General features: G+C 43.3%; 3 protein-coding genes across 3 annotated transcripts; 1 reads left to right on the plus strand and 2 right to left on the minus strand.

The window, feature by feature from the left end:
- Window positions 1-197: 197 nt before the first annotated feature.
- Window positions 198-6,595, plus strand: LOC104456655. Its single transcript, XM_010071507.3, is given in 4 exon segments — window positions 198-581; window positions 1,094-1,179; window positions 3,407-4,768; window positions 4,770-6,595. Coding segments are annotated over 2 exon segments (3,075 nt in total). The 5' UTR covers window positions 198-581; window positions 1,094-1,179; window positions 3,407-3,519.
- Window positions 6,596-9,765: 3,170 nt separating this feature from the next.
- Window positions 9,766-11,165, minus strand: LOC104456656 (E3 ubiquitin-protein ligase CIP8). Its single transcript, XM_010071508.3, has one exon. The coding sequence runs from the start codon at window positions 11,008-11,010 to the stop codon at window positions 9,910-9,912; it is 1,101 nt and encodes a 366-aa protein (XP_010069810.2). The 5' UTR covers window positions 11,011-11,165; the 3' UTR covers window positions 9,766-9,909.
- Window positions 11,166-13,942: 2,777 nt separating this feature from the next.
- Window positions 13,943-14,939, minus strand: LOC104456657. The gene has a single exon (XM_010071509.3). It carries the CDS (start codon window positions 14,596-14,598, stop codon window positions 14,248-14,250), a length of 351 nt encoding a protein of 116 aa, XP_010069811.1. The 5' UTR covers window positions 14,599-14,939; the 3' UTR covers window positions 13,943-14,247.
- Window positions 14,940-20,778: the final 5,839 nt, after the last annotated feature.

Genomic DNA, 20,778 nt, shown 5'->3' on the forward strand with positions numbered 1-20,778 from the left:
GGGTAATTAAAGGGGGGTGGGGGTTCAATTGACCCGGTTCTGGAACGTCAAACCAGCCCACCCCCGAAAAGAAAGAGAGAGAAGAAGGAGAGGAGGAGGAAAAATGGGGGTAAATTTTATAATTAAAAAGTGAAAAAGGAAAAACAAAATGGGGGAATAAAAAGGGGGAAAGCAAAGCAAAAGGGGGAAAGGGGGAAGAGGAAACGGAAAAGCTCTCGCATCCCCCCTCCCTGGTTCGGGCCCAAAAAAAAAAAAAAAAAAAAAGGAGGAGGCTTTTTTTGACAGCAGCTGCAGCAGCTGCAGCAGCAAAGAAGGGAAGACTGACCCCGACCCCCGACCGCCCCGTGGGTTTTTGCGAAGCAGCCTAGAGAGAGAAAGAGAGATAGAGAGAGAGAGAGAGAGGGAACGCGGCGTTGAAGCGTGTTGCAGCCCCCACGGAGCTGAGGAGAAGGAGAGGAGAGAGAAAGAGGGGAGAGGAGAGTCTCTTGAGCTTCGCGACTGGGAGCGGAAAATTCTAGAGAGAGAAAGAAGAGGGGGGGTTGGTTGGCGCGCTGAGCTAGGGTTTCGCCATGCTTGTGAAGGTAAAGTTCTCGCGACCGCGAAATCGGGCCTTCTTCTTCTCCTTCTTCTGCTTGGGGGGTTCTTTTTCTTGGTGGTTTCGGCGGTGGTTCCGGGAATCGGGCGGTGAATTTCGGTCCGGCTTCTCGCGGCATTCGATCGCGGGGTTGATTCTGGATTGGAATTGGTCGTGATTTCCCCTGTAAAGTTTGATTTTTTTTTTTTTTTTTAATGGGTTGGGCCCGCGGAATAGGGGGGATTCCTTGTTGCCTTCGCCATTCGTGGTTTTGAGCGCTAGGGTTTGATCTCCTGCTTTAGGGGGTAATTGGGTTGCTCTTGATTGTGGTCTGTCCGGCCGTCGCGGTCTAGGGCCGGAGTCGAATGAGCTGTTGGGTGTTCGTCTGTCGTATTTTCGTGAGGTTTGAGGGCTTCCGCCGGTGCCGAATTGGTTAGGATTTTGGACGGGAACTGCTCGATCTTTTGCTCTTACTGTCGTTATGGGGATTGAATTTTGTGCCTTTACTTGAATTTTTAGGTGTGAAGTGTAATTAGTGGGGAATTTGATTGGAAACCGCCGGCTTTCGGAGTCATTTGCGCTGAGCAGCTGGATCACAGTGTCCGGTAAGTTTGATCCTTGCTGTAGTTCTTCCGGTATTGGTATTTTCCCCCATCATTACACAGTTTTTTTGGGTCTTCCGCCTCGTTTTAGGCCTCATAAGACTTGTTGCCTGTTCAATGTGTTTCTTGTAGAGGGTACCCTTTGCTTTTTTGTCCTTTCAGATCACAGTATTTGTCCTGAATAGGCCTTCTGTTTTTTGAATTTTACGTAGTACATGCCATCTGTATGTCGATGAATTTAATGGGTATGTTTCATCATTTTTCATGTGTGGTTACATATATGAGATATCAAAGCTGCAAACTGTGCTGCTGATGGCCTGTCAAACTGCCGATTATGGGAGTTTTTTTTCCAATACTTTTTCTTCATCGATATTTTTTCCCCCTTCCTCGAGACCTGTTAACATTTTTGTCTCCTATTGTTTTCTTAAGTTTATGTGCCTGTAGGTGTTCCCTGTGAAGAATATTATAGTTCCTTCTGCTGTTTTTCTCTCTATAAAAAGATGGAATAGATGCACAGTAAACTAGAGATGGTTATAAATTGCCACTAGCAAGTGTCTGGCCTTATTTTGTGCCTAACAATAGGACAGGATTGCCATAGTGAAGCAGGTCCGGTGCTTAAAGCAGTTAGAAGAATTTGTCAAATTCTATGACAAGCCCAGTGAATATCTGTGTTAACATTGGTTCTCAAGTTACAATTCTTAATGTTGGATTTGTTACTGGAGTTATCACACTGTTAGTATTTGACTCCCACGAGTTATGGCTTTCCGTTTCTGCTGTAAATGGGTGTGACTTGATCAAGTTTCATTCTCTATTATATTGGCGTGCTAATAGCTCAAATGCTGAATAAGCAAATTAGATCATGTGATTCCATGAGAGAACTATAGCTTTTTATTTAGAGAAAATGACACAAGGTCATTTTGTTGTAGTTCTTATACTATGCACAGTCAGTTAAAGAAGGGGGCTGGTGAAGATTTCCTCATAGAAACTTGTTTTGCAACGATGTATTAAGCTTTTTCAATCTACGTGCCCCATATTTCTGTGGTATTGCTTTCTTAGGCCTTAAGCGATGGCTCCTGTGCTTATCCTGTTAGGATTACAAATATAATTGGGAGAAACAATGTAGATGTTGCTGCGTGCTTTACTTTTACTGGGTTTTTTCTTTTTTACTTTGCTACTGCTGCTAATGGAATTAAATTACTTGATAAATGTCCTCCGTGGGGAAGATTAAGACAAATTGACAAGCCAAGGCATTAAGTGGGACTCCTTAAGCACCAATATCAGATGTTACATGATGAGTCGCTGAATGTTCTTGTTTATTTATCGTCGTGATTTGGTGTGATTACCTGGATTTTTTCTTTGCTTTAGTTTGTATTCTCTGTCCACACAATTTAGTCAAACTGATGGAAGTTCACCATATGGCCATTTTGCATACTTATCTAGCAACAAACTGGGAATCAAGTGGCTAGAAGTTCACCATCCAACTAAGTGCTTTCTCTTTGCCTTATTAAATGTTTTAGGATATGTTCTTTGCCTCTTCTCATTTTTCTTTTGCAATGACCTGTTTGATGCTTGTACTTTTGGGGATGACAGTTTGCCTAATTTTTTTTTGGCTTGCTCCAAGCCAATTTTAACTGTAACTCAAATGAGTGTCACCAGATTTGATCTGGTATTTCTGTAAGAAACCTAAAGTTAGAATAGGGAGTTATTTTCTTGGAATCCCCTTTCCACCATTTAGTTTTGCGGTTTGGTGTTTTTTCGAATTTGACTGTGACAGCAAAGGGCACTTTATGTTGTAGAAGTGCATCTTGTATGAAGCAACGGCAGCTTGACTGAGATGCTGCAACTGGATAGACTTACCTATGCAACATTCTTGTGTGCAGATCATTTGTTATTCCTTAGGGTTCCTTGAGTTTTGAATATTGTTCTGTGATTACATTCTTGCATGTCATGATGACTTGGGAGGCATTCTTTCACTCTGAAGAAAGATTCCCAAAGAACTAGTTTGCTTGTCAGTTACTTCTTCTTCTAGGTATCTATTTGAAAGCCTTTTGTACTTGGCTTGACTTGATTGGTCTGTCGTTAAATGGGTGGGAAATGTTGCTTGCTACTGAACATTGTCTTTGCTGCAAACTATGGTTATTTCTGAGTTTAAGTTCTTTTGGCGTCTTCTCCTTTTTATTTAAATGGTGAGTTCTAGTATTTACCTGCATTTTAATGTTACATTCTGTAGGGGAACTTTGAAACATTCTTGCCATCCAAAGAGTAATGCAACTTTTTCTACTTGACAAAGTATCAACATGGCACAAGGATCTATGTAGGATGAAGTACAGTATTTAAGGCACCATGACACTTGAAGATTTTTTCACTCTGACTGAGATGAGGGATGGATTGACTGTTCCCTCTCGTGTTGAGGAGCTGGTCAGTGTTATGCAGAAAGAAAAGGATTACGTTCTGAAGAATGCTGGTGATGCAATTAGGCAGTGGGCTGCTGTTGCAAGTACCATTGCTGCCACGGAGAGTAAAGAATGTCTTGATCTCTTTGTGCAGTTAGATGGAGTATCGTTCATTGATAGATGGCTAAAGGATGCTGAAAAGTTTGAAAATGACTCTAGCGATAGTCTTGTGGAGGAGTCAATGACCGTGCTGCTACATGCAATTAAGAAGCTAGATCTAGACACTGGGAGGTCAATTTCTTCTGGAATTTGGATTACCATCAAGAATCTTCTTGGCCACCGTAGTGAAAAGGTTCAGGACAGCGCAAGAGCGCTTTTTGAGAGCTGGAAGCACAGTGAGGATGGTGATAATCGTTGCCAGGATATTGGAAGTGCTATGTCATGTGACAATGGGACTGAGGAAGTTGGGAATCCTGTGAGAGAGAGTGGTCAGTCTGCATGCTCTGATGTAAATGTTGCACTTTCCAATGAAAGAGGTGATGCAGAAGATTTGGCTACAGAACCTGCTGGACATGAAAACTTTCCATCAAGAAGTCCTAACTGTCTCCAACGGCAAAAGGTCGAGGATGACCAGATTCAGACTCATGTCAGTCAGCTATCTCCACAGAAGATATCTAAAGATGCAGATGTGAAGGATAGATCTGTGGGTCCTTTGGCATCTTCTCCCACATCAGGCCCTATACCTGAGACAAATGAGGTTGTAAAAGAGTCCTCTACATGCCCAGTTGAAGGGACACCCTCACTTGAAATTTCTGGTCATTCGGTTCCACAAGAAGAGAGTGGTGGGCGAATCAGAAAACCTGATACGGGCAGGTTGTATGAAATCGCAAAGCAGGAAGACAAGCTTAATTTTTCTCATGAAAAATTGGTAATGGCAGAAAAATCTCCTTTCAATGCATTTGAACTTACTGCTGTTCCTTTAGATCTTGATACTGCAACTGCAAATGCTCAAGTTGCTGGGTCCAAAGTTTCAGCAGGAGATGATATCAATAGCAACAGTTTCCGCGTTGGAAAGGCCGCTCTAGGTCCAAGGAGAACTGTGTCTGAAGTGAAGAATGAAAAGGATGACAAGGGGATTTTAGGCCAATGCAACACGGTGCTTAAGACAGTTGAAGATAGTGGCTTGCAGCTCTGCTAATGTGCAGAAGTCATCTGTTGTTGAATGCAGCACAGGTAAACCAGATGTGTTGGACATTGCATTTTTGAGGAGGGAAGACAGAGGAGCTGCTAAGGAAGATGAGGAACATTCAAGCGATGATGGTGAAAATGTAGCAGCTGCTTCTAATTCTTACAGGCTGGGAATGGAAGTCAGGGGTCCTAGCGTGGCTGAACGGAAGAGGTCAAGAATTGAGCTTGAATATGGCATTGTTGATGCGATAGAAGTAGCTCGACAAGTTGCTCAGGAAGTGGAGAGAGAAATGAACTTAGAGAGAGATTCAGAAGTTGGAATCCGGCAGCGTGGCAGCCCTGAGCCTATCAATGCGAAACAAGATGTATTGGCCATTGTCCCGTCAGTTGAGAGGGCAAGAGAACAGAATGACACTTCTGATGCATCTTCTGAGGGAGAAGGAAGTTTAATAAATCCAGAGAACATGAATACTGAACAGGATGGTTCTATGCATGAAATGGAGTCCTCTCAAGTAACAGAAGCAACGCAAGAACCGGAAGATAAGATGGAGAAAGGCATGTGTGCCTTTGATCTGAACCAAGAAGTTTCCTCAGATGATGTGGATTGCACTGCAAATGCAGTGTCTACGCCAGTCTCTGTTGTTTCTGCTTCGAAACCAGCAGCAAGCGCAGCTGGATTACCTCCAGCTCCTTTGCAATTTGAAGGAAGTCTTGGTTGGAAAAACTCTCCTAGGAGTGCATTTCGTCCAGCATCACCTCGCAGAAGTACTGTTGCCGAGAAAACTGTTCCCGGCGAGGAATCCCATGATTCCAAGCAGAGGCATACATGTTTAGATATTGATCTTAATGTGGCAGAAGGTGGAGATGACAAAGCTGCTGATCTCATGCCGGGGATACAAATCCCGGTCTCGTCAAGCCTTCGATCTGGAGAATCCTCAGTGGAGGTTAGTTCCAAGAGATCAGAGAGGTTCAAACTAGATTTGAATCGCATTGGTGATGATGGTGAACCATCAATATCGGATTTTAGGGGGGAGCGTCAGCTACTTAACCTTAGAAATGGCCAACGCAGCCCGTCTCCTGCATCATCTTCATCAACCATGAGGAACTTTGATTTGAATGACAGGCCACTGTTTCACAATGATTTTTCTGACCAAGGTCCCTACGGTGGCAGATCTTCCCAGAATGTGACGAGTTATGGGAAGCCCAAGTCAGAACCTGTTATTTCTTTATTTGGTGCAAAAGTGGAGGTCGACAAGAAAGATCATGTACCTCAGAGTTTGTCCCTACTAAATGGCAAGGGTCTCGAGTCTGCAGCAGATGCCGGCGTGCCAAGAGGAGCAGGCTTTTGGGAGATGGGTCCCACAATCTCTTATCCACCTCCATGGGCATACAACGGGCTAAACACAGGCCCTGCTGTTTCTCTCTCTTCTACCATGTATCGGCCTGGGTACATGGTGGACCCACGTGTGAACCCATTTGTGCCTCAAGCCATTGGATCTGTTTCACCTGTTCTCTCCTCTTTCCCTCAGCCCCCGTTCATGATGACCTCTGCGCCCCTCGGTCTCAATGGTCCTGGCCCTTCTCGGGCACAATTTGACCCTTCTCGGGCACAATTTGATCTGAATTCTGGATTCACAATTGATGGAGTTAACCGTGAGCAGCCAGCTGTTTTAAGACAGTTTTTAGTGCCAGATCAGGGTAGATCAATGGAAGAACATCTGAGGGTTAGCTTGCAACCGTCTTCAAGTTCCGGGCTGGGCGGCAAGAGGAAGGAACCGGAGGGTGGATGGGAATCTTACCCGATTGGTTTTCGGCAGCAGCAACCTCCATGGAAATAAATGTCAGTCCAACCGAGCTTTTCGGGTCAGGTCCGAATGTCCAACCAAACGGACAGGGGAGTGCTTCCTTTCTGAGGATCATGAGTATAGGGGAACAAATTTGGCTCTCATGGGAAGTGGGTTTGAAACTGAATAAAATCTGGAGATAGCGAAGGAAATCTGATTCTTGAGAGATTAATTTTTATTAGGTGGGGGGGAATTTTAGTTTAATAGCCTAAATTTTGGGGTTTTCTTTATATTCTCACTTTATTAGTGTCTTATAGAAGGCCTCGGCAGCCGCTGGAGGTGTTGGTTAGATAGATGTTGTATCTCTCCCAGGTCCCATGTCTGTCAAAAAGAAAATATTGAGCAAATTTTTCTTGTCACCTTTGTGTTTCCTTGGGGCAAAAAATGTGGGGAGCTAACTTGCTTTGGAGTTCACGAGGTGTAATGCTAAAATTGGTTGTGATGGGAAGGTAATCAACTCCGTTATTTCTCGCTTCTCGTTTGCTGTTGAATGGGATGGAGGGCTGTGAACCCTGACGTATGCTCGGTTGCGAAGGTTTGGCACTTCTTCCTTTGCGTGTTAGTCTTTCAGAAAGTATAGAACAGTAACCAAAAACTTAAAACTCTAGAATCAGCTCGTAACCCCGATTCGCTTCTCATCCACGGTATCATGATTCCAGAATCAAACGCCATCGCCACTTTCAGACCCTGTATTTACGGACAAGCTGCTTCAACTGCATAATAGACCTGGGCTGAAGCTCTGTTACTTTGACCTCTTAAAAAAGCGAAAAATTACTCTTTAACGTAAAGGTTATAAGGGCACGCGTCACTAGTCTTGCAAACCAACAAAACCGTAATAAGCAAAGACATCCGAGTTAGTAGAAAAAGCATTCCGCGTGAGCGATCTTGCATGACTAAAATTTAGTTAAGCCACTTCGGCTGATCCAATCACAACGTCATCCTATACCACCTTTCCGATCTATGTACATCGTCGAATCAGGGCTCTAACTGGCTATTTGCCCCAGGGTGGATAATATGTACATCAAGAATACCTTTGAGATAAAAAAATTGTGTGATAACCCGCAAAGAATCGATGTATGATTACCGTACTTTCTTGCATCAATTGCGAACGCTCATATTCAACCCAAGATTATAATCATAGCAATCTTCTTATTCAACTAGTGACGAAATATCACTTCTGCCATGAACATCACTCTAGGTATAGATAGCACTTGACTAGGTTATGGACCCGCCGGGGCTTTGACTACAATACGCATATATTTCTCATCAAATAAAAAATTATAAGAATGTAGTTTTGTCGTATGGATCTAATCCATGTAGCCGTCCGAATTTATCTATTCAATGGCATTTCAAACCACGGAAGCATCGATAGTTACATCAATCTTTCTTCTATCAAAAGCATCTCCATTCAGTTACGTGGAAGGAATTGCAACAATCCTTGATGGGAAGGGTCTCGAATAAACAAATTAGCCATGGACAGCTAACTCAAATGGCGGAAAGACTGTCGGAATTACTTGTCCGAGAAAGCCACCATGTTCTCCCCAAAATCTTTGGGACAATAACATATTCGTATCGCGTCTTTTCCAAATTCAATCTTCTTTGCCGCTGGTAAGCGCCTAAGAACAAACATTCGAGGGGTAACTTGGGTCTTCTGGTGATCCAGAATTTGCTAGGTCAATAGTCAAATTCGGTACCAGATCACTGACCAACGAACTAACTCACCACCCATATAAAATTACTCTTCTGGACTAAATTAATTGCAAAATACGTTTCTGTCAGCCATAAGATTCCTGGTGCATTACCAGATTACAAGGTATACGGCATGATATTTCACAAGCTCCGACCAAGACGCCGTACCCATCATGAATAATAGAAGATCCTTCATGCCAATAGTAGGTAAAAGGTAGAGAGTAGAAAACTGAACAACTTCTGTTTGGAATTGAAAAGGCAACTCAAATTGACATTCGCTGGAAAGAAAAAGAAGCTTCAGAAAATGTGAATTGATAGAAAACTATCAAGAAACAATGAGTACTCAGGAATGCCTATACGCAAAGCAATGAGAGAGATGAAAAATGAGAGTAGAGGTAGCGAAGGCACCTCACCTATAAAAAGGTGAAAAAAAGCCGCTTTGGTTATGCCATCATGCTCCTCTTAAAAATGCTTATGAGAAATGGCAGACATATTCTGCTCGACTAATCATCAATTGCATTAATTGACACAAAGTGAGATCTATCATCACAGTAAAAATCAAGATGGTGGACTCACTATAAGTAATTCTTCTGGAAATGGGTGGGTGCAGAAGTGATTCGTATTAGATCTCCCAAACAAATCAACCCAACTTTAATATATTTGCCTCATAGAAAGATTTATTAGATCTCACAAACAAAACAACCCCACTTTAATATATTTGCCTCACAGAAAGATTCAGCAATATCAAAAATCACAAATTGTCGAGAAATCAATGGCAATCACAGTATGCTATATGAGATGCACAAATAAGTAGGAATATTAGGCTAGAAGGCTATTCTGCTCATCTAAAAGAAGGTTGACAATCAACTAACCTAGCTAAAAACCTGCTTCTTTGAGTATGAATGACAAGTAAAGCATCTAGAAGTACCTAATCATCATCGCATGACAGTTTCCAGAATGAACATAACCAATGAGACATTCCAGCAAATACGAGGAAGACTACTGCACAGTAGAAGCTCCTAAACTGCTACAAAAGCGAATTCCAACACCATGATGTGAAGCAAACCATCAAGAACAACCAAATTCAACCCTTCACAAGTAGATTGGAAAGCAATGGAACAATGAAGAGTGACTACTGACTAACCTTCCTACATCCTACTATCACGAAAAGAAGACTGACTAACATTCACATCACCTGAGAGCTGATGGAGAGCCCACGAGTCATTTAATGACAAGGCAGTCCTCAAACCCAATCCCATTCTCCGCGCAATATTTTTCAAAAGCGATGGTCTAGACCAAAACACATTATCAAAGTTCAGTTTCTTCTCTGGCATCTCTGCCTCGGCTGCTTCTAATTTCTATCTACAATAGAGTCCCTATACAGCCAAGAATTAGTTCAGTCCTTCATCCTCCCAAAGTCAGAGAGACCATCCTATGATCCTATCTCAGCTGGACTAATCACATCCTAAATCATATAACAAAAGCAAATTGCAGATAAACACAAACAAGACAACTAGGTAAAACATCATTTACATTATCAGGGCAGGAAAAAAAAAAGCATTCAAATTTGTTGTTCTAATCCACCAAACAAGCAAATTCAACAATAAATCAAGGGAAACTTATTCCACCGAATTGTCTCCGACAGAACCCGAGCTCCCGCCTGCATTCACATTCATTTTCTTCTTCTCCTCTTCATACTCAGGATCATCAGTCGGCAACTCAAACCGACAGACTGGACACGTATTCCTCGCACCCAACCATGGCACGATGCAATCCCCATGGTAACCATGACCACAGGGCAATTTCTTCACCATCTCGCCCACACTCGCCATGTCCTTACAGATCGCACACACCACGGTTTCGTCCTTTGATCTGATCTCCACAGTCGGAAGCTCCAGAACTGCTGATTTTGCAGCCGGTGGGGCTCCTCTTCTTCCACCGTCGCTCTCCGCCAAATTCTGCAGCAAAGCCTGGTACCCAGCGTCATCCACGTAATCCTCCGGATTGCCTATGTAGCGGTCTGAATCAGGCACTTCGAGCCTCAGTTCGATGGAACTATCATCCAATCCCATCAAGATTTCTGCCCAATCGAGAATCCGGTTGCGCCCGCTCCGTGCTCGCGTTGCAAAGTCTCGGATCCGGAGCCTGAGCACGTCACGCCGCCTCCTCCGCGCATCATCCTCATCATATTCATCTCTGTTCTCTCCTCCGTTCTCGTCATCCGATTGATCATCCCCCTCCCTCTCCCCTTCGCCCCGTTCGATCCCCTCGCGGTTACCGTTCTCCTCGTTCTCTTCCTCATCGTCGTCGTCCTCATCCTCCTCCTCATCGTTGTCCCACCCATCGAGCTCGATTCGGAGGAAATCGTCGTCCGACGGCGGATTCGAGGGCGGCGGCGGGGGGACGTCCTCGTCACGCGCCGCCTGCGCGATCAGCCGCAGGACCTGGAGGAACTGGGAGCCGAGGGCGGGATCGTCGAGCTGATCGGGCGGCGAGGGCTGCGCCGACGGCGCGGCCGGTATCGAGTCGACGACGAAGCCGCCCTTGCACTCGACGCAGACGACTTCGGGGAGGTCCGCTAGGGTTTCGACGGAGACGCGCTTCTCGCATTGGAAGCACCAGTACTCCGTGGCGGAGGCGGCGGCGGCGGAGGCGGCGGCGGCGGAGAGCACCGGCTGCGGCGGCGGCGGTGCCTGCGCCTGAGATGGAGACTCCGACATGTCTTCGCGGCGACGATCGACGTGCGACGGAACCGCCGAAGAGGAACGCCGTGCGCGGCGGCGACTCACAGAGGAAACGAGTAGCGATGAGAGAGAAAGAGATGAGAGAGAGAGAGAGATTGCTGAAGAGTTTGAATAATGAGGTCGAGCTCATCAGGGAAAAAAAAAAAAGGCGAGAGTTTATCGGGTGGTACTGCGGCGATGGTTTACGCGGCGCCATCCTCCGTCGGATGGAGCTAAGGCGCGATCTCCGGGCCATTGGACGGCCGAGATCGACGATTCGTTTTTCTGGCCAGGAGTGATTGAGAGCCGATATGGTGGGACCCGCCGCCCTCAAAAGCGAATGCCGGAGGATGAATTTTAGGGATTTATCATTATCGTCTGATTAACCACGCGAACGGCCTACGTCAAACATATTAATTTTTTTTTATATATTTACTTGGAATTTTGGGTCCGGTTAAAGAAATTTCAATTGTTTAAAGCACTAATTTTATTTTTAACAAGGGTAATCAAGTCACGACGGAATAAAAAGCGATTTCTTTCCTTATTAAACACGGTCAAAAATGTGCTTGGGCCTGCACACAAGGGTTTTTATTAATAATTACCTATAAATATTTATTAAATAGCAGAACAAAAGCATTGTATTGGCAAACGCATTAATTTTAATTCTAATTTTTAATCGTTTAATCAATCAACGGGCGTTTGAAAAGCATAGGTGCTTGTCGGTGTGCTGATTTTGACAAGCCAACAGGCAAGTGCCATTTGAATTCCATATACAAATAAAAAAGAATAGTACTTTACAAAGACTAAAAATGTAGCTTCTGAATGTATAATTAATCACGTATTCTTAATAAACTAGAAGCGTTTAGTATAGAAAGGTGTCGTACTTAGCATTAAAAGTAAAACAAAATACATAGTTTAATATCTATAAATACATGAATTTCTAACTAGATAAACGAGAGCATAACCGGTGAAAATGTCAAATAATTGTAAATCACTAATATAGATGCAAACGTCCATTATCTTACATGACACAATTGACAAAAAGATGACATTGACATGTATGATTTTTAATATTTTTAAAAATTAAAATTTATATGTACTTTTATTTTTCTTTTCATTTCTTTCTTAATTTTCTCAAATGGCCGGTAATAGGTTAAGGGTAGTAGCGGGCCGATGGAAAAAAAAAAGAATAAAAAAATATAAATTTTTATTTGACCTTGCTATATAAGGCGGCAATATCACGCTACCAATTTTGATCAAAATTAGTTGAGAAAACTACATTAGTAAATTGAAGATTTATAATTGAATTAGCAAAATAAAACACTTATGATTACATTGGTGTATGTAGTATAGGTTTTGGACTTATTTTTAATGATTTTTGTGTCTCTCCCTAACTTGTCAAGGCTTCTAGGGGCCATCGATTGGCTTAGGGGGGCCATCAAGACCTTGGCTTCGCAAATGTTCATGGCTGTTGTGACCTTGGATCGAGGTCCCTACCTCGACGACCTCGCCACCGTTGTTCAACATCACGTTACGCGTGGCGCACGAGATGATACAGGAGAGATGAGAGGGGTACAATGGTCAAAGGCGAGGAGACAATGACAAGATTGTGTAGGTCACGGCGTGTGGTGGTGATGGTGGCCGTGGGTGGTGGAGGAGGTTAAAAGGTTTTGTTAGGTGAATTGGGAGTTAAAACAGTTTTGGGAAGGTTTTGAAGAGATTAGTTTTGCGAGTCATTTGGTCTTTCTCAAAATGAGATTTTGCTCGAAAGATTCAAAGATACATATCTTAGAATAGAGGATTGCAGAGTGGTGATGTGGCGAAATTGGAGGAGGGTTTAATGTGTTTTCCCTCACATCTCGACAAGACATGAAGACAGTGATTGAAGTAAGTATTGCAACACCAAACCCTAATGTTGGAAATAACTCAAATTCAGCATGTGCGGCAGATTTGGAGAGTCATCTAGCCATTTTATCACGACCTTTGTTGAATCAAGATTGTGTTTTGTGCTCATCCTTACCACAAAGAAAGCAAACCAATGATGATTTTAGCCTCAATTATACCAAAAAAGAAATAAAGAGAAGACCTCTAAAATGTCTTGAGAGAGACGTATAATTCTGATATGACGACACGACGTCATAAAATTCATATTTTTATCATCTTATCATCACTTACACGTCTTTCAATTTGGCATTACATTAATCATCGGACGATTCATGGACGAGTACATGTCAAATCAACATCACATGTGCATGACCTAATCGTTTCCTAATCTGCTAAAAGAGCTAAGAATCCGCCACAACAGCTTTAGCTAGCCACCGGAGCGCAACCTTTCAAACGGCGAGACCTGTCGTTTTCCTCTCCTCTCTTAGAACACCCGAAAGGGTTTGCATCAAGCACGAGACCCAAACTCACCGCAAGCTTTGTAGTCAATGGACACTAATGAGACGGTCGGTCCGAATCAGGGCCGGTCCAATTAATGAAGGAAAGGTGTGGCTCCCCCACCGCGAACGTCAAGACCCCACCCACGCCCCCAGAAAATCAAAGCAAACTTAAACGCAGGGGAACCAATTAAATGCCGCCAAAAGACGGCCCGAACGCGTCATGGAGGAGCGCCCCGACTTTCGGCATCGATGGAGGAGGGGGATTGATGCGACTTCCACCTTCCAATCAAGGCTCCGCGCGAAGCCGAGGCTGGTGAAATTCGCTGCCGGATGCTCAGTGGAGCGCTCGCTCCGGGTGGGACCCCGATTCGGAATTCGGGATGATGCTCCTCATCATGCGCGGTTTGATATGATAATATAAAATGAGTTTCGGAGGAGGAGGAGGAGAAGGAATCGTCGGATCTTCTCTTCCTTCTCGAAAGGAACAGGGCACCAACGAAATATCTATCGATGGCGAACGGTAGGTGGCGTTCAGACATCAGACCCACGTAAAATTCCACTCGTATTGCCTTCTTTATTTATCGTACAGAAGTATACAATGCGCTTTCCCTCGATGTTTTTACAAAGGAAAAAAAGGAGAACACCCATATTGATTTTTCGACAAGGAGAAAAAACCAAAACTCGACGAACGACGAACCACGACGAAGACCAAGCAACAGTAGACAGAGACCGCGCATCTTACAGAGGACACCGTAACCTCACATCTCTCGCCAAAAGTCAGTAAACTAAACACAAAAAAAAAAAAATAAGGAAGAAAATGGGCTCGAAAAAGTGGAAATCGATGTCGTATTCACAGGGCGGCGGCGCCGTGGTGCGGCGGCTGCGGCGGCTGCTGCGGGGGGAGGTGGAACCGGACCTGGGAGGCCGGGGACTTGACGGCGACGCCGTGCCAGCAGATGCCGCCCTTGCAGGACACCTCGTGGGCGCGGTCGTCGTCCCGGGCGATGGCGTGGGCGGCCTTCTGGGACACGTCCCACGTGAGCGTGGCGACGAGGATGAGCCCCACCACCGCCGTGGAGAGCACCAGCACGAGCCCCCCGCCGAAGCTGCGGCCGGACACCAGCCCGTACGCCTTGATCGCCGCGATCACCGCCACGTAGATCGTCGTCAGGTTCCCCACCACCGCGTCGGACACCGCCATGTCAACCTCCAGCTCCCAACACGCGTCCCCCTTCCTCTTCCCGGGGCTCTTCCGGGGCGGCGGCGGCGGCGACCTCGGGAATCGACGACTGAAGGAGACGACGGAGGAGAAGAAGCAAGAAGAGGCGAGAGGGTTTTCAATGCTGCGGGTTCTTGATTTGGAAAGTCGGGGATTTTAGGGAGCTTCGTGCGAAGGGGAGAGGAGTCCGATGCTCGGCGCGAAACGGCGGCGTTTGGCGAGGGACGGAGAGGAGGCGGTGAAGGTGAATTTGGGAGGGCGAGGCTCTGGAGTTCGAGCTTATCTTCTTCGCCCCTTCTCTCTCTCTTGTTTTTTCTTTACGAGGAGAGGGACGCCCCCACTCGCTCGCTGTCCGCCACCCGCTACCCGCTAGGGGGGCGAATTTTTTTGACAGCCCAACGGGACGCCGCCACGTGTCGGATATGCTTCGGGGTGCCGGCAGCGCTGCTGACGTGGCCGCAGGAGGACTTTCCTTTCTTTCTACGTTGTCGGATCGGCGTGCTCGAATCCCATTTTCCTCGTGAAGCGCAGGCCAGACGACGCCGTATCAGCTCGGCTGAGTCAAAAAAGTGTCAGCCTTTAGCACGGCAGTGGTAGTTCCCGTCGGTGGAGTCCTAGGAAACAGCAAATCGGTCCTCTTTTTCTTTTTTACTTTTTCTTTTTTTTTAAAGTGGCTATTAAACGATTTTGGAAATTAAATTAGAATGTCAGACATACATCGGGGTGCGTGCGTTTTCTTGATCTTGCTAAGGATGTCAACATTCTCCATCACCGGCAAATTTTTACCACGGCAGCAGGTGCCTTTGTTTGGAAACAGATGATTGGGTGAAAGAAAGGTAGAGAGGTTTGAAAAATTGGTAGGTTTGGATTTGGATACCGAGAATTGCCGTTTTGGATGCGGTTTTGGGAAGGAGCGCAACCGAAATGATGTGAGAATGGAATAAAAGAAGTTTTGGAGGATCAAATTGAATACATAGTATTTAAATAATCCATGATGCCACAAAGCATGACTAGGAAGTACTCGATGGAAACAGTCTGGAGAAGCTTACCGAATTCTTGTGAAAGTTATTAGTAGCACGTTGGTGTTGTCTAGATGTAATTAGAAATGATAGGATAGATATTTGGCCAATAGTAACGAAATGTACTTATTGAAGATCTCACATAATAGTCATTTATTGACCTAACATGAGCCGACTTTTTGTTTGATTTGCCTATTAAATGATGATTATTGCGACAAGTCATGTAGGACTACTTAATGTTATGATAAATCAGTTGTTTCGAAAATTTAAGTGGTTAATGTTACCTCAAGTGATGGGATTCCCATGTTATGGACTTAAACGAGGGACCTAAAAGTCGCGACACTGAATGGGATGCCATATAAATGTTTCGGCATTTTTCATGGGCTTTTTCTCGTTGGATGAAAGGGAAAAAATGTGAATTTTGGGTTAAAAAATCTACAAATGAGTTTGCAAATAATTTGTAGCTAATGGAATTAATGAAATGAGGGTGAGTCTCAAGTCTCCATCAATCTTTCCCTATGAAGGATTTAGTTGAGAAAACCAGTTTCCTAACATCTATTTATTTCTTGTCGAGCTAAAATGGTAGTATTGGGGAACAACCGATTCTATAATAGGAAAAAAGAGACCCCACAATTTAATTACTAGGTTGGCTTCGACAACAATTGACATCGAAAGGGTAGGTTTGCCTTTTTGTAGAAATAAGTTCGGCTGAAACCAAATATATAAATGGAAATAACGCGAGCCTTTTCTATATATTAATTTTTGGGTTCAAGTTCGTACTTGGTAGTGGACAAATGCTTTGAGTGCATCGTCGTGTCCTTACGAGAGGCATGGCATCCTATGGTCTGTTTCCGTTGAAATCGTTTGCACCATGGCATGGAAATAACTAACATGAAGAAAGTTTCCCCGAAGTGTCATGCCTTGAATTTGTTTCTACTTTCTTCCCTTGAGGTGGAATTTTGCCATCTTTTGTATATAATGTTAACGTACTTTGGAATCCGTATATAATATCTCGTTTGAATTGAGACTAGAATTCCATTTTTTTCACGAAAAGTGAATGATATGGAAAAGGAATCGAAACAATTTCATGGACGATGAAAATCATTTTTATTTGTTCATTTTGCAAGCGATTCAAGTGATTATTTTTTTAGACAATAGTTTTCTAAATCATTTGTTTTCATTCGAAACAACACAATTTAGATGAATGGATTTGAGTTGAAATTGGACTTGAATTGGCAAGTGGGCTAAGTCATACGGACCTTCATTTCGAAAGGCGAATTAAATTGGTATTAGGCTTAGATATATAATTCTTCTTTAAAATAATCATGGTGGAGTCGGAACAAGTAGCAATTTTAGGACAACGAGGCCGTGGAATTAGAGGGCACAGTTAAAACTCGGTGGATTTTTTAGGCACCACGGTTACGATACTAGAGAGCAAATAAATGATAAATGGAGTAAAACGACAAAATTAGAAAAGGTTGAGGCAAAACAATTAAGGTTTTAAACATATTAGCGCGCAGGCATTCTAAGAGGCACACCATGTTCATAATAAAAATTTTGTAAATGCAAGTATTCGGTTTGCTTGCGGTGCCTCTTTTAGGCTCTATTCTATCAAGGCTGACTTTTAGCATCCAGTTAAACTTTCATTCAAACTTCGAACATAAGACTTTCTAGCCTCAATTTCTTATACACAAAATCCTTATGAAGGTGAGTGCATAGCATATAATTAGGATGAGGTTCTATCTTACCATTCAAAAATCTTTAATTTTGGATAGAAGTTTGAAGAGAATAAGGGAGAATTAGTTTTGGGGAAAATTTCAAATGAGAACCTAAAGTGCCATCATTTTCTCAAAAGATGACCTAAAGTAAAGTTTATTTCAAATAAGGACCCAAAGTGCCATTATTTTTCTTAAAAGAGGATCTGAAGTGAAATTTGTCTCAAAGAATGACCTAAAGTAGTCATTTAATCTCAAAGGGACCTCACTCGCCGGCCGGTGAATAGATGCATTTTCAATGTATATTTCGGTGGCTTGATTACATTATTTTCATCCTTTTTTTTTTCCATTTTTGGTTGCCCTATTCATCGTCTTCTTTGTCTCCTGTTCATTTCTTCTTGCTTAGATCAAGAACACCAGACTTAGGGAAAGGCCAGCGAACACCAGCCTTTGGTAAGGGCTGGCGAGGGCTCAACACCCATCGCCGGTAGCAAGCGAGGGCTCCACACCCATCATTGACAGCGAGCAAGGGCCGTCAAGCCCTCGCTGGCCATGGGGAAGGGGGGCCGTCCAAATCGAGGTCCTACAATAAGGTCCTCGAGGGCAAAACGGTAGCCGAAGAAGTCGTCGATCTAGGAGCATGGTGGGAGGAAGGGATGAAGAAAGCGACGCGGAGCATCCCAATCGTAGTCCTAGCAGAAGACAAGGTTGTTGATGGAGTCCACCTCATCGGCCACTGGAGGTGGGACCAATGAGAGGCTCGCCCCTCACCGCAACCGCCACCCCATTAGATGGCGAGGGTCGACCTCAAGCCCCTCACCGAGGGCCCCACCGCCGCAATGGGCATCCAACCGTCCACCTCATCGGCCATTGATAATGGGACCAAGGACCGGACCGACCCAGGGCTTGTAAGCCCTCACTCCCCGAAAAAGCAAATTCAAATTACACATCCAATGAGGGCTTGATGGCCCTAACCGCTCCGAGATATGGGGGCAAGATGGAAAGGCCATCTTTAATATTCCTCGTTAGTTTTCCGCATTTGATCATGTAGGTCGACTCAACCAAAAAAGATCTTGCACCACTAGCAAATCACCGTAAAGCCCTCCTACTCTACTCTTCAAAACTTCTACCATTTGACACAAATTGAAAAGCAAAGTGCAGCTGAAATTCATTAGTAAAATACAATTAAACCATAAAAAATTCAAAATACTTAATATAAACCATGGAAAATAAAACAAACGACACATAATTAATACTCAACAAAAGTTTTAAATTGAAATTACTATTAGTGCTATTGATAGAACATCTCAATATAACATAATATAACAGACATTTTATTTAGGTTTGAATATATAAAAGAATTATAAATAATATAATATAATATACGGGGTTGGTCTAGGTTGGACCGATTCAAACTCTTAGGACCGATGGGTGTCCAACCCTTGCCAACCCTCACCAATGGCCAGCACTCGTTGACCTTTCCCAAGTCCGATGTTTTTGAAAATAAGACAAATAGAGGACGAAAAATATGATGAACAGTGCCACCATTGACCCATAATAATAATAATAATAATAATAATAATAATAATAAAGAACAAGACAACTAAAATTTTTAAAAAAATTAACAAAAATATCATTAATCAAAGCTTTGGAATATGTATCGAAGATGCATTTATTCACTAGCGGCAAATGAGATCATTCTTTGAGACTAAATGATCACTTTGGTTCTTATTTGCATGCACTCCACCAGCGCCATCTTTTGAGAAAATGAAGGCATTTTAATCTTTATTTAAGACAAACTTCACTGCATCTCTTTTGAGAAAATGATGGCGACCGTAAATCCTTATTTGAAAATTTCCCTTAGTTTTGCATGGTTTAAGTACACAAACATATACTTTTGTGGAACTGCTATTAATGATTCTAAATAAAATATTTACTTCTCCAATTAAACATTTAGACGCTTTAAATGTAGATAAATTCAAATTCATGACACGCACAAAAATAAATCAAATATGATATGAGATGTTGTGTGAATCATTAAAGACGATTAATAGCCAAAATTCATGATTATGCGCGGAATCTCGATCTTAACATTTTCAGCAACATCTATGATGAGATTATCGCTTCCAAGTCAAGGTAAAGTCGTGGGCCATGATTAAGGTCACGTTGCTCCGATTTCCATAAAGCAAGACGAAAAGTCAAGAGTTTTTTTTTTCCCAGTCACGAGAAAGGAGAGGGGTTGAGACCGTGGAAGACGGGCAAAGCGGGTCTTAAAATTGTTCTACCCACTCCCCATTTTTTAATTTTTTTAATTCCCTAATGATACAAATTTTTCTAGTAGTACTAGATCTATCTGATTTTTAACTTTTTCTTCATTTTTCATTTTTTTCATCACTGTCGTTTTCTCTAATGTTCGTATTTCTATTGAAATTTAAAATTTTAAATACGTAAGTAACTTCTAACTTGTAAAAACATGATTCCACAAGCATCCAATCATCATGCATTTCACATCTATTAATTACTTTCATCATCACTTAAAATTTATTTTCCTTTTGTTCCTTTTTTTTAATATCTATATCATTTATGAAAATCTAATAAATACGATGAGCCATATTGACTTCTCTATGAGGAAAGCTGAATAAAATCATCTTAATTATGTCGAAATTGATTTAAGTAAAATAATGAATTCTCGCTAAATACATGAGATCCTGTAAGGGGATTATCATACTGATTTATGTGCAGCTCTTTTCATACTTCACAATATAGTTATTCCGATACACAAAAAGATTTTTCCAGCTAACGAATGGAAACAATTAATTTTAACCAAATAGATAGAAACAATTAATGAGCGTCTCGGTTTATTTTTAATACATATATTTTCTATCTTGGGACCCACTCCATCACGTCAGTCAAGTGGAATTATATTATTATATATTACACTATCATCACTACACGAGTATTTATCTTAAAGATAATGACCAATAAATTCCCGCAAACTAGAAAATTATTGTGCACGGCGAAGTGCGCGGACTTCTTACCCCCGTGTCGGATACGCTCCGCCCCGCAGACAAACGCCCCGGAAGAACTATCCAGAACCTCGACCCCGCCTTCATCCACGTTCCGCCATCGCATCGGGGCCGTTCATCCCGCCACCCTGGCATCGACCAGCCAATTAGATCGGTCAATACGCGATCGGCGACTTTGACCTCCCAGGTCTCCCCGCGTGGGGCCCTCCTCGGTTTCTCCACGTCGAGGACGAACCGAGCAGCCAATAGCCACCCGCCACGTTTCGGCGCAACCGCTGCGGTCCGTCGGATCGTCCACGCTGGACGAATCCAGCCAATCGGAGCGACCCGCCTGCGTAGGCACGAGAAATTCGCGTGAGCGGGGCGGGGCCCCACCGCGAGGGCTCTAAATATTCGCAGCGA

The sequence above is a fragment of the Eucalyptus grandis genome, chromosome 6 (assembly GCF_016545825.1).
Source record: "Eucalyptus grandis isolate ANBG69807.140 chromosome 6, ASM1654582v1, whole genome shotgun sequence".
In the NCBI taxonomy this organism is placed as follows: Eukaryota; Viridiplantae; Streptophyta; class Magnoliopsida; order Myrtales; family Myrtaceae; genus Eucalyptus; species Eucalyptus grandis.